This window comes from Macrobrachium nipponense, chromosome 7 (genome assembly GCF_015104395.2).
Source record: "Macrobrachium nipponense isolate FS-2020 chromosome 7, ASM1510439v2, whole genome shotgun sequence".
Taxonomy (NCBI): domain Eukaryota; kingdom Metazoa; phylum Arthropoda; class Malacostraca; order Decapoda; family Palaemonidae; genus Macrobrachium; species Macrobrachium nipponense.
Window position 1 is genome coordinate 25,267,956 of NC_061109.1, and position 13,415 is coordinate 25,281,370.

At 36.0% G+C, this 13,415-nt stretch overlaps 1 protein-coding gene across 3 annotated transcripts in view; it reads left to right on the top strand.

Annotated features, from left to right (window-relative positions):
- Nucleotides 1-13,415, top strand: part of LOC135217132 (uncharacterized) — a 374,498-nt gene that overhangs the window by 119,858 nt on the left and 241,225 nt on the right. For 2 of the 3 annotated variants that reach the window (XM_064252839.1, XM_064252840.1), the window contains exons 5-7: nt 1,615-1,879; nt 8,166-8,216; nt 12,003-12,104. In XM_064252839.1, coding sequence (XP_064108909.1) covers nt 1,615-1,879; nt 8,166-8,216; nt 12,003-12,104 — 418 coding nt within the window. The remainder of the gene's footprint in view (nt 1-1,614; nt 1,880-8,165; nt 8,217-12,002; nt 12,105-13,415) is intronic. The other variant, XM_064252841.1, reaches the window with a different exon arrangement.

Here is a 13,415-nt window from a genome sequence, read left to right on the forward strand (position 1 = left end):
CCTTGGCATGTGTGGTGTTGGGAAGGGAAGCAAAGGAAGGAACTCTCCCTTATTAGTAGTCTTTGCATTGACATAAGGTGTTGAATTATTGAGAAGCCTGGAGGTACAAAATACCTGGAGTACCCTCCAGTTCTTTTTATGGTAGGGTGTTGGATGTGATGTTATTGTTCTTTTGGTAATAGGTAACAGCTTTTCTTTCTGGTTGTATTGTGGTACAGTGCCCTGGGCAGAGGCAACTTGTTTTTCATCTTTGCTAATTGTCGGAATTGTCCTTCACTGCAAAGTACCCACTGGAATTGTAGGCACTCCTTGGCTGTGCTGCCATGGCACTACATGATAAGATGAGTGCCAACCAGAGGCAGTATCTTCCTGCAGCAACTCTCTTATCATAAGGAAACAACAAACATTTTCTTAATATTGGCAACTTTCTATTCTCAAATTCATTACCATTCCTAATGTTTTGGGTTAGAAGTATCCATGCATCTCACCTCCTGTCATTGTGGGAATTAGATATGTAACTACTGGGTAAGTTACTTTGTAAAATGCGAAAATGACATTGTTATGATAAAATAAAGTTTTATTTATACTTACCCAGTAATTACATGATTGGAGCCCTCACTCCATCCCCTTGCATGGACATTAAGGGGCATAAACAAACTGAGCTCTCTTTGCCAAGTTGTTCCTCCTCTTTTCCTGAAAGTGGGCGGGGTCATTGTTACTCACCCAAAACAAAAAATACAAGTATGACATGCGAATTTCAAAATTTAGCTGTTGGGCGAGTGAAACTCTTTGCTATGTAATTACTGGGTAAGTATAAATAAAATTTCATTTTATCACAGTGTCATTTTTAAGTTGCAAAGGTCCACTTATGCAGTTTATACCAGTGGTTCTAAGTCTTATCAGGTGTAGGATTTGCTGCTATACTACAAAGCTTCTATAGTTTCACAGCAAAACTGAGTGTAGTGAATTCAGCACTCAGGATGAGTAAAAATATGCAACCACAGAACATTTTTAATTTCAGTAACCCAAGAAGTGCTGTTAAAGCCTTTCAGAACTATTGTCCATTAAATTCCTCTGTCCAGCAAATTAGTTTACATTTCATGAATTATATGGTGCTGGCATATACATATCTTGAAATACTATGTTGGTTCCAGCCCATGTGGGCATAAAGGGAAATGAGGATTTAATGTATAGAATATTATCATGTAGTGATTATTTAATATCTCTAGAATATTAACATGTTTAATAAATGGCAGAATCTAATAAAATCTATTAGATAATAAGCCTGATAATAACAAATTAAACCTATCAAACCAGTGGTTTGATTATTTATAGCATTCTTCAAACCAAAAAGAGCACCACACTGAAGTAGTTTTATTTCATCTTTGAATTTGCCAGACTCAGTGCCCTATAGATACCACACTCAGTGCCCCATAAATACTTAACATATATCCCACATGATCCAATCCCTGTATGCAGAGAATGCATGTGTGCACTTATTGATCTCCAATAAAGGCTTTAATAAAGTACTAATAGGTATGAATCTGTGTAGGTACCATATAGAATATTTGTACTCCTAATAGATTGTTGGTTATGTCTGATGTCTTACTTTAGCAGTGGTGGTAATAATGAAGGAAATAGCAATCAAGAACGTTCCACAAGTCGCTCTCGTACAGAATCTGGAGTGAGCAATGCTTCAACAGTGTCTCTTGCTTCACCGCCTGTGGCCCCTCCTCTTGCACCCCCTCCTGTAAATAATGGGCATGGAAGTCCATCAGTTTCAGGGGGAGTTCCTAACACAGCCTTTGCCAGTAGAAGTTCATCAGGTGCTTCAAATGCAACAAGTGAAGAAATAGCAAATAGGATACTGGATATGAAGGTACATTATGTTTAGTATTACTGAATTTATTTTTCTTTTTATACTGTAGAACATTAATATTTTAAGGACTGTTGTAAAAGGATTGTGATGTGTTCGATGGAAGTAGAAACAGTTACTATTTTAAGATATGCCTTTATTAAGCAATTTTATGGGGTTTTGCACATTCACAAAGTCAGATTGTCATATGCATCATTAATATCTAAAAAAGTGTGATAGTTTTTGGGGCGCTCTCATTTATCATTGATATTCATTGCAACTTGACTGGGTTAATTTAATTTTTTTTAGTGTGTGTATGTGTGTGCTTAGTTTCATCTATCTGTGGATCCTATATCTACATGTGTGTTAGTCAGATACTCACTTTTACCACTGGATTATTGCTTTTGTTTATACATAATGATTTCAGGTGTTTTTGTAACTAAAATGGAGTGATTTCTGTATATATGCTGGGCATCTAGGAAGAAGGGACAAGGAAGGTTCAGGTCTCCCATATAAAGGAACTGCCCTTATGATTTGCTCATTTGCAGTAAAGGCATTTGTTTACAAGATGATATTTGCTCTTAGTGGAAATGAGTAGCCAGAGAGAACCCTTGGCTATGCTATGAGAGCTGCTTTGTTTCTTTTCCGGGGAAAAGGTTCCCTGCATAAATGAATCCATTGTAATTTGCCCTTGTTTGTAGTAGAAGCATCTAAGTATTTATCGGGTGATAATTGCTCTTTATGGGAATGATTGGTTTGAGAACCCAAGGGTATACCATGAAAACTGTTGTGTCTCTTTTCAGAGAAAAGAGAAAGCTTGAGAAAACATGATTTTATGGAAGTGTCTTGTGTTTGATAGATTGTCCTCATATTCAGCCCTTGCCCTATCAGAATAGGAATTTTTAAGCAACTGTATGGTTAAATTGCTTAATCATATAAATCTCCATATTTTGGTAGACAGTACTTTTAACATTAATGAGGCCTATCTAGCAGACAGTGAGGGATTTCTGAAGTTTCAGTACGCCTTCTCATTTGGTCATGTGATAGCAAGGAGATGGTTTCCTTGTCAAGTGATAGTAACTTATTGTTACTAGTGTGCCTTTACCTTAAAATAGTACTATAATTATAACAGAGGGTCAAGATGGCTAGTTTGACTTGAGCAACTGTATACCTAATCTAACACAAAGGTCAGACAAATTGTCATTGTTTGGCTTGCTTCTATAGGGGCCAGTGATGATACAAGATATCCCTGACTTAGCTGCCTCACACACACATACACACACACACACACACACACACACACTAAACATTGTATCTTATCCATCATCATCATTTTCATCACCATGGCAAAAAAGGTCTCTGTGAAATTCCTCCACTCATGTCTTTCTTGTGTTATCTTCCACAAATCTCAACTCCTCTCCAGCCCTCCATTTTATAGTTTACATCCAAGTAAGTCTGAGTCTTCCAACTCTTGTGGAATCCACTAAAGCCCAGCTGACATTGTCATGTAACTATTCTGTGAGGGGTTGTATCAAGGACATGTTTAAGTCATCTCTATCTTCCTTTCATAACTATCTCCACTACATATGGAACTTCCATACCATAATATCCCCTATGGTATATTTATAAAGTATCTTGACATCTGACTTCCAGTATTCATTCTTTTTAAAGCTTTATTCTCAGATTTACAAAATCATTTAGGTGTATAGGCAGTCCCCAGTTATGGCAGGGGTGGGGAGGGGGGGTGTCCCAGTTCTGACGGCATGATGATAACCAAAAATTAGTGATAATAGTGCCGATCCCCAGGTAATGGCGGTACTGTTAAATGGTGATCAGCGCTGATAACTGGGGATCAGTGCATATTGGAGCAGAAAATCCAGTTATCGCCATCACTAGACTGCAGCATAAAATCAGATTGCCAATAACCAGGGACTGTCTGTAGTTTCATTGTCATACCATGATTATCAGTTGCAATACAGATTATAGTAGATTTATGTATAATATTGCTTTCATCTGCAGTTTCAATTTGTTTGATCATCAAAAATGATTCACCCTACATATTGTTGGATTTTCCTTTTTTAGTCTTTCACTAAATTTGAGGACCTTTACTTGATATCATAAATATTTGAATGGTTCAACCTCATTATTTCTTTCCCTGTTGATGTTATTTCATCCCTTTGTCCTCATTACTTATGTCCGTTTTTAGATTTATAGTAATTTCCATTTTCATGAATATATGATGCATTCTAATAAGAAAGCTTTAGAAATCTTATGGTAATTGCTGATTACAATTTTCAACAAATTCTGTGTCTCAGTCTTTACCATAACTCCAGTCTAAACCTTCTCTCCCTTCCTCAACCACTTTTTCTTTATGAAATCTGTTAAGATGCAAAAACAGGAAAGGTGAAATAGTATTCCCATGTAGCACCCTTTTATGTACTTTGAGATTCACTTGACAAAACCTCTATGTATTGTAACTTGCATTCTTTCGTGGACAATATCAGTTAGCCTTACCTATTTCATGGGGATAACATAGTGATGGAAGACCTTCCATGATTTTCATCTGTTGATACTGTGAAATGCTTTTTCATTTCCATGACCTCATCATCAGAGTTTGCTTATAGCAGCTTTCATGGGCCTCCTTTGTAGCTTCCTCCATTACTGTTATAAGCAGCAAAGGGATGAGAGCTGAGACTTGATGTACATCAAAACTTATCCCAAAATCTTCTGATAAATCTGTCAATATCTTCACTCAAGTTCTAGAGCTATGTGGTAGAGTAACATCACTAGCTGAGTGAGTCTTACTAGTACCATCTGCTTTCATAATGTCCATTTAATTTTTGTCTTGGTACTCTATCAAATTTCTGTGAAGATCTGCAGATATGTATCATAATCTCTTCTTCTTTGCATGGTTCATAAGACCAAGGCTACTTTAGGAATAGTTATATTGCTACTTTTGCCTATAGAATATTCTTGTAATGGTGCATTGTCCCCTATTGGTTTGCACTGTTAGCTGCGTTTTGCAAGTTTGTGCTGTCACTGTATGTAAAATAGTTATTTGTATATGAATGTATCTAAATCAGAGATCTACAAGGATTCAAAATTCCCTAGTGGTAATTATGTGGCGATGTTATGTATTTTATAGTTATCGTTCAAATTCTTCTTAGGGTCTGTTCAGGTGAGCCTCATTGTCATTTTTAAGGTAATTTGAACTATCCCTGCTGAACACTGTTATTATTATTATGATGGATCTCTTCGTTCTGTATTTGCCTTTACTCCCTCTTAATGAACACCATATTTTTTTGAAGTTTGAATTTCAAGTCAGTTTCCCCTGTGGGCTTGTTCCATATGAACAGGTTTCATCTACCGAATAATAATAATAATAATAATAATAATAATAATGATAATATAATCATCATCATCATCACCATATATTTTCATTCTAGTAATTCTCAAACCTTATGAGTGTTAAGATTTTAAATAATTGGTACATGATTGGAGATGGTAACCGTATGAAAACCTTTGAATTTATTTCTATAAAACATTTGTCTGTTCAGTGCTGTCTACTTAATTATATGGATTAGTAAATATTTTGTTGTTAGAGTGTCATTGATGATAAATGGCAGATGGGGTATTTAAAACCTTGCAAAAGTAGGTAGACATCTCCCTATATTTTCTTGTAAAGTATGGAAAATTATACAGTATATGTATTGCTTTGTTGCATTTATAAGAGAATTGATTCGAGAAATACAAGCAGTTCTTGGTTTACGACGGGGTTCTGTTCTTATGTCATGTCATAGGCTGAAAATCATCATAAGCCAAAAAATCGTCAAAGTTGTAAGCAAAGTGTACTTTTAATCCTTTGGGTGCCCTAAAAATGGCTCAACCTGCATTTTTATAGAGTTTTCATAAAAAATATCAAAATTTTGACCATTCTGCCATTTTGGGGCCATATTTCTTCTGTTGGATGGGGGTTGTAAGCATCATAACAGTAGAACGTGCATTGTAAACCAGGAAATTACTTTTTATTAATATATTTGAAGAGCGTCGTAAGCTGAGCCCATTATAATTCAGGGACTGCTTGTACTTCTCAAATACAGGCAGTCCCCGGGTTACGACGGGGGTTCCATTCTTGAGACGCATCGTAAGCCAAAAATTGTCGTAAGCCGGAACATCGTGAAAAAGCCTAAGAAAACCTTACTTTTATTGCTTTGGGTGCATTGAAAACTATGCAAACTGCATTCTTATTGCATTTTTCACACAAAAAAAAAAAATATATTATTTTGCACTTTTGGTGTCATATTTCATCTGCCAGATGAGTGTTGTAACCCTGGAACATGCGTCGTAACCCTGGAAATAACTTCTGATGAATATAATTGAAAAGCGCCTTTACCTCGAAACGTTGTAAGCCGAACCCATCGTAACCGGGGACTGCCTGTACAGTAGATACTTGTGTAACGCGATCTAGCATATGCAACCCCTAAATTTTCACCCTAAAACAATGATTTGATCATGTATCTCATGTAACATGCGAGGTCAATTTTTAAGACCAAATTACAATTGGTTAACCTCTTTTACTCCTGTTTAGCTATCCCATTTTCTAGTTCGGCTAACCCCTTTTCCTCTATCTCTTTATGTATCCCATCTAGTTCAGTTATAAAGAGTAAAAAAAAAAAAGCTAAAAGTATTGTCAGTAATGTTATATATGTTGTGTAAATGCATACAGCAAGAAACAGTTGACATGCTATGAACCGAATCTGATAACTACAGCGGCTTGCTTGCATTTCAACCATAGTACGATGGTAGAAAATTAGAGTAGATATGTTACAAATGACGTTAATAAGAATAGGATTGATATATTTTTATGTGACTATATTTTTATTCTCTATGGAGAAAAGATCGGCAAGGGCATATACTGCTAGTTGTAGCTGAAGCTGAGGAAAGAATGTTCATCTGCTAACAACTCTATCATGCATCAGCAACATGGAAACTTCAGTATAGCACCATTAAACTCAACCGTAAACGAAATTGGGAGAAATGTGTTTTAATTAAAACTATTTGGCGTGAAAGAACACATTTTACTGTGTTCACTCTAATAAAAGAGAAATATGTAAAGCTTGTCTTCTGATGAAATCAAGTGAAAATATTGATTGCAACCTGTTGATTTTTTACAAAATAAAAATGCCTTCAGTGCCATCTACTAACAAAAAAAATAACTAAATTTTGTTCACAGCGATACAAATTCAAGTGATATTTTGACTTGAAAACACTTCTTATAACATAAAATTACCTTGTCCCATATTAAAAGAGTATCTTGAGATTCATTTGCACTAACTAGAAGCAAGAAAATCACTGATTTGACTTCAATACAGCAAAATAAACTTAACTCGCAATTGTCCTCAGCTGATTTCCAAACCAAAACATTGATTGCTATTTTTGTATTTTATAATACAACAATAGTAATATGAAAATACATGTAATATTATTGGATGCAGTGAAGTAAAGCGTAACTTTTAAAAGATCCATGGAGAAGATACATATTCATTATGTTTGTATTTTCTCAAACGATACTAGTATGTGAATATTACATACACTAATTTTATATCTCATGTAAGATGCGACCCCCCTTAGAATTAGGTCCAAAATTAGGTTTTCAAAAGTCACATGATATGCGAGTATATACGGTATGTACACTTATACACTGAAGTACTATTGAATTCAGTAGATTTGGTAAAGAAAATGCCTTGTTTTGATAAAAATTTATCCATCTCATTATCATCAGTTATACGTACGTAATTGTTGAATTAGACGACAGATGTGTTAAGGAAATATGTTGCGGACTATAATGCCCGTAACATATTTCCTTAACACATCTGTCATCTAATTTAACAATTACGTACGTATAACTGATGATAGTGAGATGAATAAATTATTTTAAATAGATCCAGGGATTTTAAGCAAATTAAGTAGAATTGAATATTACAAGTGGTTCTGAAAGCAAATAAGTTCTGTGATTTTATTTTTAAGAAACAGAATTACATGAATATAGCAGCTTCTGAACAGTGTTCCAGTAGGTCAGAAACAAATAAGTCATTTGGTTACTAGAGATCTTAAATTATTTAAGGCAATTACCTCGACATGGCTTTTTTTCTGAATCTTTTAGGGGAGAAAGATTACCCTTTCAATTAATGGTCAGGCCCCAAGTTTTTTCAGTTCTACTATTTTTTTATTACTGTACTGCATTGTAACTGTGCATGTATGTCAGTACAAGATTGATGTTTTGTTGTCACATAAGTGCATTCTCTTGCAGTCTTGTATGTTGATGGCTCGAGGACTTATGAGGAGAATTGCATCTGGCAGGGTTAGCTCTTGGGTCTTTTTGGAATTCCATTTTGCAAGTTTAATATGATGAGATCACAGTTTTATTTTTAAGGAAGTTTCCTTAGTCCCTGCTTGTCGATAGCTGTAGTGTTTTATTTCCTTTTTAATGTTCTGTCTGACCTCTGATGGTGTTTTAACATACAAATTAATAGTAAAAGATTCAGTTTGGAAATACATGTAAATACATGCTGTAGTCTCCATATATGTGAGTCATGAGTACAGTAATTGAAAGTCAGTTATATATATACCTTGTAATTAGACATTGTGATTTTTTGACCTATTATGATTCTTTATTTTGAATTGTAAAGTTAATTTATATTTCATTTTTATCTCATTAGAATTGTGGAGTGTACTTCTGATTCAAATTTTAATGCTGTTATCTCTAACACTATAGAAGTATTAATTGAACTTACAATTTCAAGTATTTTGGTCTTGTTTGCCAAATTTGCATGTTCTGATATGGTGCTGATCATGTTATGTAGTTATTTTTTACTAACTGCAATTGATTCTTTTTTATGAGTGAAAATTTGAGTGACATTCCCTACCTTGTGCTTAATTTGCTATATTTCGGAAGAAATGCCATGAAAATATTTTTGAAACCAAATATATTTTCTGGTTTCAGTGTAGTATTCCTTTCAGTGACTACTTGTAACTGATGTAACAGACTTTATTTAGTGAACAAAATTGACTCATGAATGAAAGTACCCTGTAGATTCTCTTCACCAGTAAACAGTTTCTCTTTGTAGTGGGATTTCTCAAAAGGAAAAGCAAAACAACAGTGATTGCAACATTCAGTCATGAATTTCTGAATCAAAGATGAACCTCATGTAGAGAAAACTTACATTATGAACTCCATATCCTTGCTCAGAAAACTGATGAAGAGTGCAATTCTCTCTCTCTCTCTCTCTCTCTCTCTCTCTCTCTCTCTCTCTCTCTCTCTCTCTCTCTCTCTCTCTCTCTCTCTCTCTCTATTTTGCAGATCCCCATAGGGTGCTAGTGCCGTCAGTGCACTTCATGTGGTGCATTGTAGGCATTACTTAATGTTCTTTGCAGTGTCCCTTCAGCCCTTGGCTGCAACTGCTGTCATTCCTTTTACTGTAACTCTGTTCATATTCTCTTTCTTCCATCTTACTTCCCTTACTTTCCTACCCTCTTCTAACAGTTGATTCATAGTGCAGCTGCAAGGTTTTCCTTCTTTTTCTCCTGTTACACCTTCCAAACATTTTCACTGTCAATTTCCATTTCAGCACTGAATGGCTGTAGGTGCCCCAGTGCTTGGCATGTCTGCCTAAAATGTATAAATCAATCAAACTATTTTGCAGACACTCATTTGTTGCTGGATAGTAAAACTCTTCCATTTTAGCACCTCCCATCTCATCTGGCCAAAGCATTTGTGGTTTGTCTTCCGTCTTTCCATATCCAGATTACACTTGTTTTATCCAATCTATCATTCTCCATGACCGAACCTCCCTGAAACAGTCTAATCTATGTTGGTACTTAAACTTTATCCCTTTTTTTTCCATACCTCTTATACAGCACAAACAGTTCATATCAACATTGCCTGCTTATTTTCTTGTTCTTTCACTTTGAACCTCCATCTTTCACCTCTATAAAGGCTCTATAGCAGATTTCTTTATACCTCCTTGTGCTCACCTATTATGTGCCTTCATCCTTCATTTGCTTGCTTCTTGTGTGACCTGCCACTTCTTTTCTTCTTTTCTGTTTCATTTACTCCCAAACACCTGTGTGGTCAACCTCATCCATTCTCATACCAGCTGAACTGAACTTTGTTTCTTTATCTTACTGGCTCCCATTAACCCTTATTGCTTTACTTTTGCCATCACTTTGTTTCCTCCTCTTTTTTCGCTCTCTCTCTCAATATTTTAAGCCACTAACTATTATATTTTCAGTAAACATCCACTCTGCAGTTCATTCACAACCATCTTTCTGTCTCACAACCTAGCATACACATCTGTTGTTCCTCTTACTTATGTCATTATTCCTTCTGTAAAAACATGGAGCAACCATGAAAACATAACCCCATCTTGTCTTAGGCCCACATGGACACCTTACCAATCACTCTTATCACCCAACTTTTCTACCCCTCACACATTGAAAGAAAAACTATTTGCAAAGAAGAATAGTATGTACTTAATAGAAAGGACCCTTCAGCTAGGAATAAATGGACTTTAAAGATGAAATACAACTCCTGATGTTGAAAGCATCAAGAGGGTTACTGATCATATCAAAACTGATAATCAGTCAGTTTTTCACAATCCAAAAAACCTGTTCTTAAACAAATAATTAAGTCCCCTCATGATAGCCTTAATTGCTTCACAGGCACCCTAATGAGGCTTGGTCAGTTGGTGTCTTGGCGTCATATCATGAGAAGAGTAGCTTATATATTTATTTATTATATTTATATGGTTGTATTATAGTCTCTCTTGGATATTCTACACTTTCAAAGTCTTCCTCTCTTCCTTTCCAATGCTCTTAAATCATACATTTTTCACTTTACCGTATTCCATTCTCTTCACATGACTACCACTGCAAAACACATAATTCATCATACCCTTACTCTTTGTACTATTTCTCATCTGTATATACTGCACAGATGGTTTACCCTTACAAATCTATTTGCTAGTCCCAAGTACCTTTAGGAATCAACCACGGCTATTTTTCTACCTTCCAAATTAATATTCTTTGCTCTGTTTTAGTTGTCATTGACCATTATGATCCTCCTCATCCTCATTTCAAATTTCAACTCTCTCCTATTACAAACACTTGAATTCTTTCAAAAGTGTTTGCAGTTTCTGTGCACTAAGCCTAATTATCACTGTATTATATGCAAACATCAGCCACTCTACATTCCATTTGTGACTCATCTTATCCCAAAACTTTGCATTTATCTCTCCTGAGTTTCCACAGATTTCTCTCATCACTTCATTCATGAAGATATTAAGTTGCCATGGATACAAAACACTCATAAGTTTGAGACTATTCTTATACCTAAGAAGTCACTCATTTTATTCTCGTTATTGTCAAAATTTGGAGTCTTTCATTTTTTCATTTTTGGATTTGGACTAAGTGTAAATTTTTGTATGGTAAAAAAAAATGTTCAGACATGTTTAATGTTCTGTGGATAGAAACTACTGCATTGAGTTCCAGTTCTTTCACTTCCCTTCTAATTTGGTAAAGGTGTGTTTATTTGAGAGCTAAGCTAAAAACTGATAGATAGGGTTTATGCAGTTTTACCCCAAGTAGGTCGTGATTCACCTAAGAAAGAGCAATATTATTATTTTCAATTTATATTATTATTATTATTATTATTATTATTATTATTATTATTATTATTTTATTATTATTGTTGTTGTTGTTGTTGTTGTAAAGAATTTTAACGAGGCTGCTGAGTCTCATGGAAAGAAGTAAAGTTTTAAAATCCAGCAATTAAGTGAGAAGAGACCAGAGGGAATATATGAAAAGTGAAAGGCAGCAAACTTTGCAGCTGGGATCAGAGGGATGCTGCAAAGATCCTGATGTACTGTCCATTTTCCCCACCAAGAATGCACAAGAGTCATTTTTGTAAAATATTATTTGTTTTCCCTTTTGTTTACTGTGAAATAATATTTGTTTTGCCTCTTGTTTACTCAAAGTGATAAGTTGTGGTTAGGCAGGTGTTTATGTCCATGAAACAGAAGTTTTTAAAAAGTTTATTGAATTTTTAGTGGTTATTAGATTGTTATTTAATCGTTTTACTATTTTATAGGGTGTAGACAGCAAAAAAATAATGGAGAAATTGCAGCAGATTCAAGGATACATTCAGCAAACAGCAACAGCAATGGCAGCATTAGAAGAGCAAGGAGATCTGGTAAGGTTGCTGATTATTATTACCTTTATACAGGACAACTGCTTGATATCTGAAGATAAAAATGATATTTTTACAACAAAATATTTTCCAACAAATATATTAATCAGCCCTTTTTTATGAAATGGACCCAGTCACACCAGCTTTGTAGGCCTTGAAGGAAGAAAAGTCCTTGTGTGTCCTCCAGATTAGGGTCCCGCTGTCACACTAGATAGATTGTCAATCCAGGGTGCTAACATCCATTTGGAAGAGTGAAGGGATAGGAGAAAGGCCCAAAAGACTATCATTAATGGATTTTCATCGTCATCACAGTCAGTTGTCAACCCATTGGAGGTGTTCTTTAAAGAGATGGTTGATTGGTTGGACTCTGTGTTTAGTAGGAGGTGTCCCAGGGTTCCAAGCAAGAAGCATCTTAGGGCAAGGGCTCCATTGTCTTCTCCTCCTTCTCCTCCTCCCCTCCTTCTCAGATCTGATTTTGGAGGATTTGGGACTTTGTGGCTTCTGTGAGTGAGAGAGGCATTTCGCCATGTTTCCAGCACGGACGTGACTATCCCCTTCAAGTATGTGGACATGTTCCAGTCTGTGTTAATCTTCCCTCACATCAGAGTATGTGGTCCTTATAAGGGATCACCTCATAAGGCGTCTCCTCTGTTGGAGATGCACGTTTCTCGGGCAGCTCAAGGACTTCTCCCCTATCTACAGTGCAATTGCTTTAACAATGCACAAGTTGACAGTAGGATATTTAGAACATATCTGTGCGGAGCATTTTTTCATAGGACATCCCCTTGGAGTATTTTATTATCTTTTCTGTCTCTACTTGGAAAGACCTATATTAGACCACTTCTCTTCGACAGAAACTAGAGGTGTTCTGTTCTTGGTCCCAGAATTGTTCATCGGAGAAGATGACTCCTTTCTGCCGCCAGCTCCACTTGTTGACAGTCAAGATGCACCAGTGGGCAATCAGCAACTCAATGGAGCTCATGGCCAGGTACATTCCAGGCAGGAGGAATGTGGTGGCCGACAAGCTAAGTCATCGGAGTCAAGTTCTAGGTATGGAGGGCTTTCATCAGGACATAGCGGACAGGCCGTTTCACCTTTGAGGACAACCATTGTTAGACCTCTTCGCCACTTGCTTCAATAGGAAGCTGGAGGTCTACTTCTCAGTAGTCCCAGACCCTCTTGCTCTGGCGGAGGAGACACTACAGCATCCTTGGACAATCTCGAGGTTTACGCCTTCCCTCAGTTCTGCCTAATCTGTCAGGTCCTAAGCAGAGTATGTAGTAATGAGTTCCAGGAATCTCAGGATAACTTTGG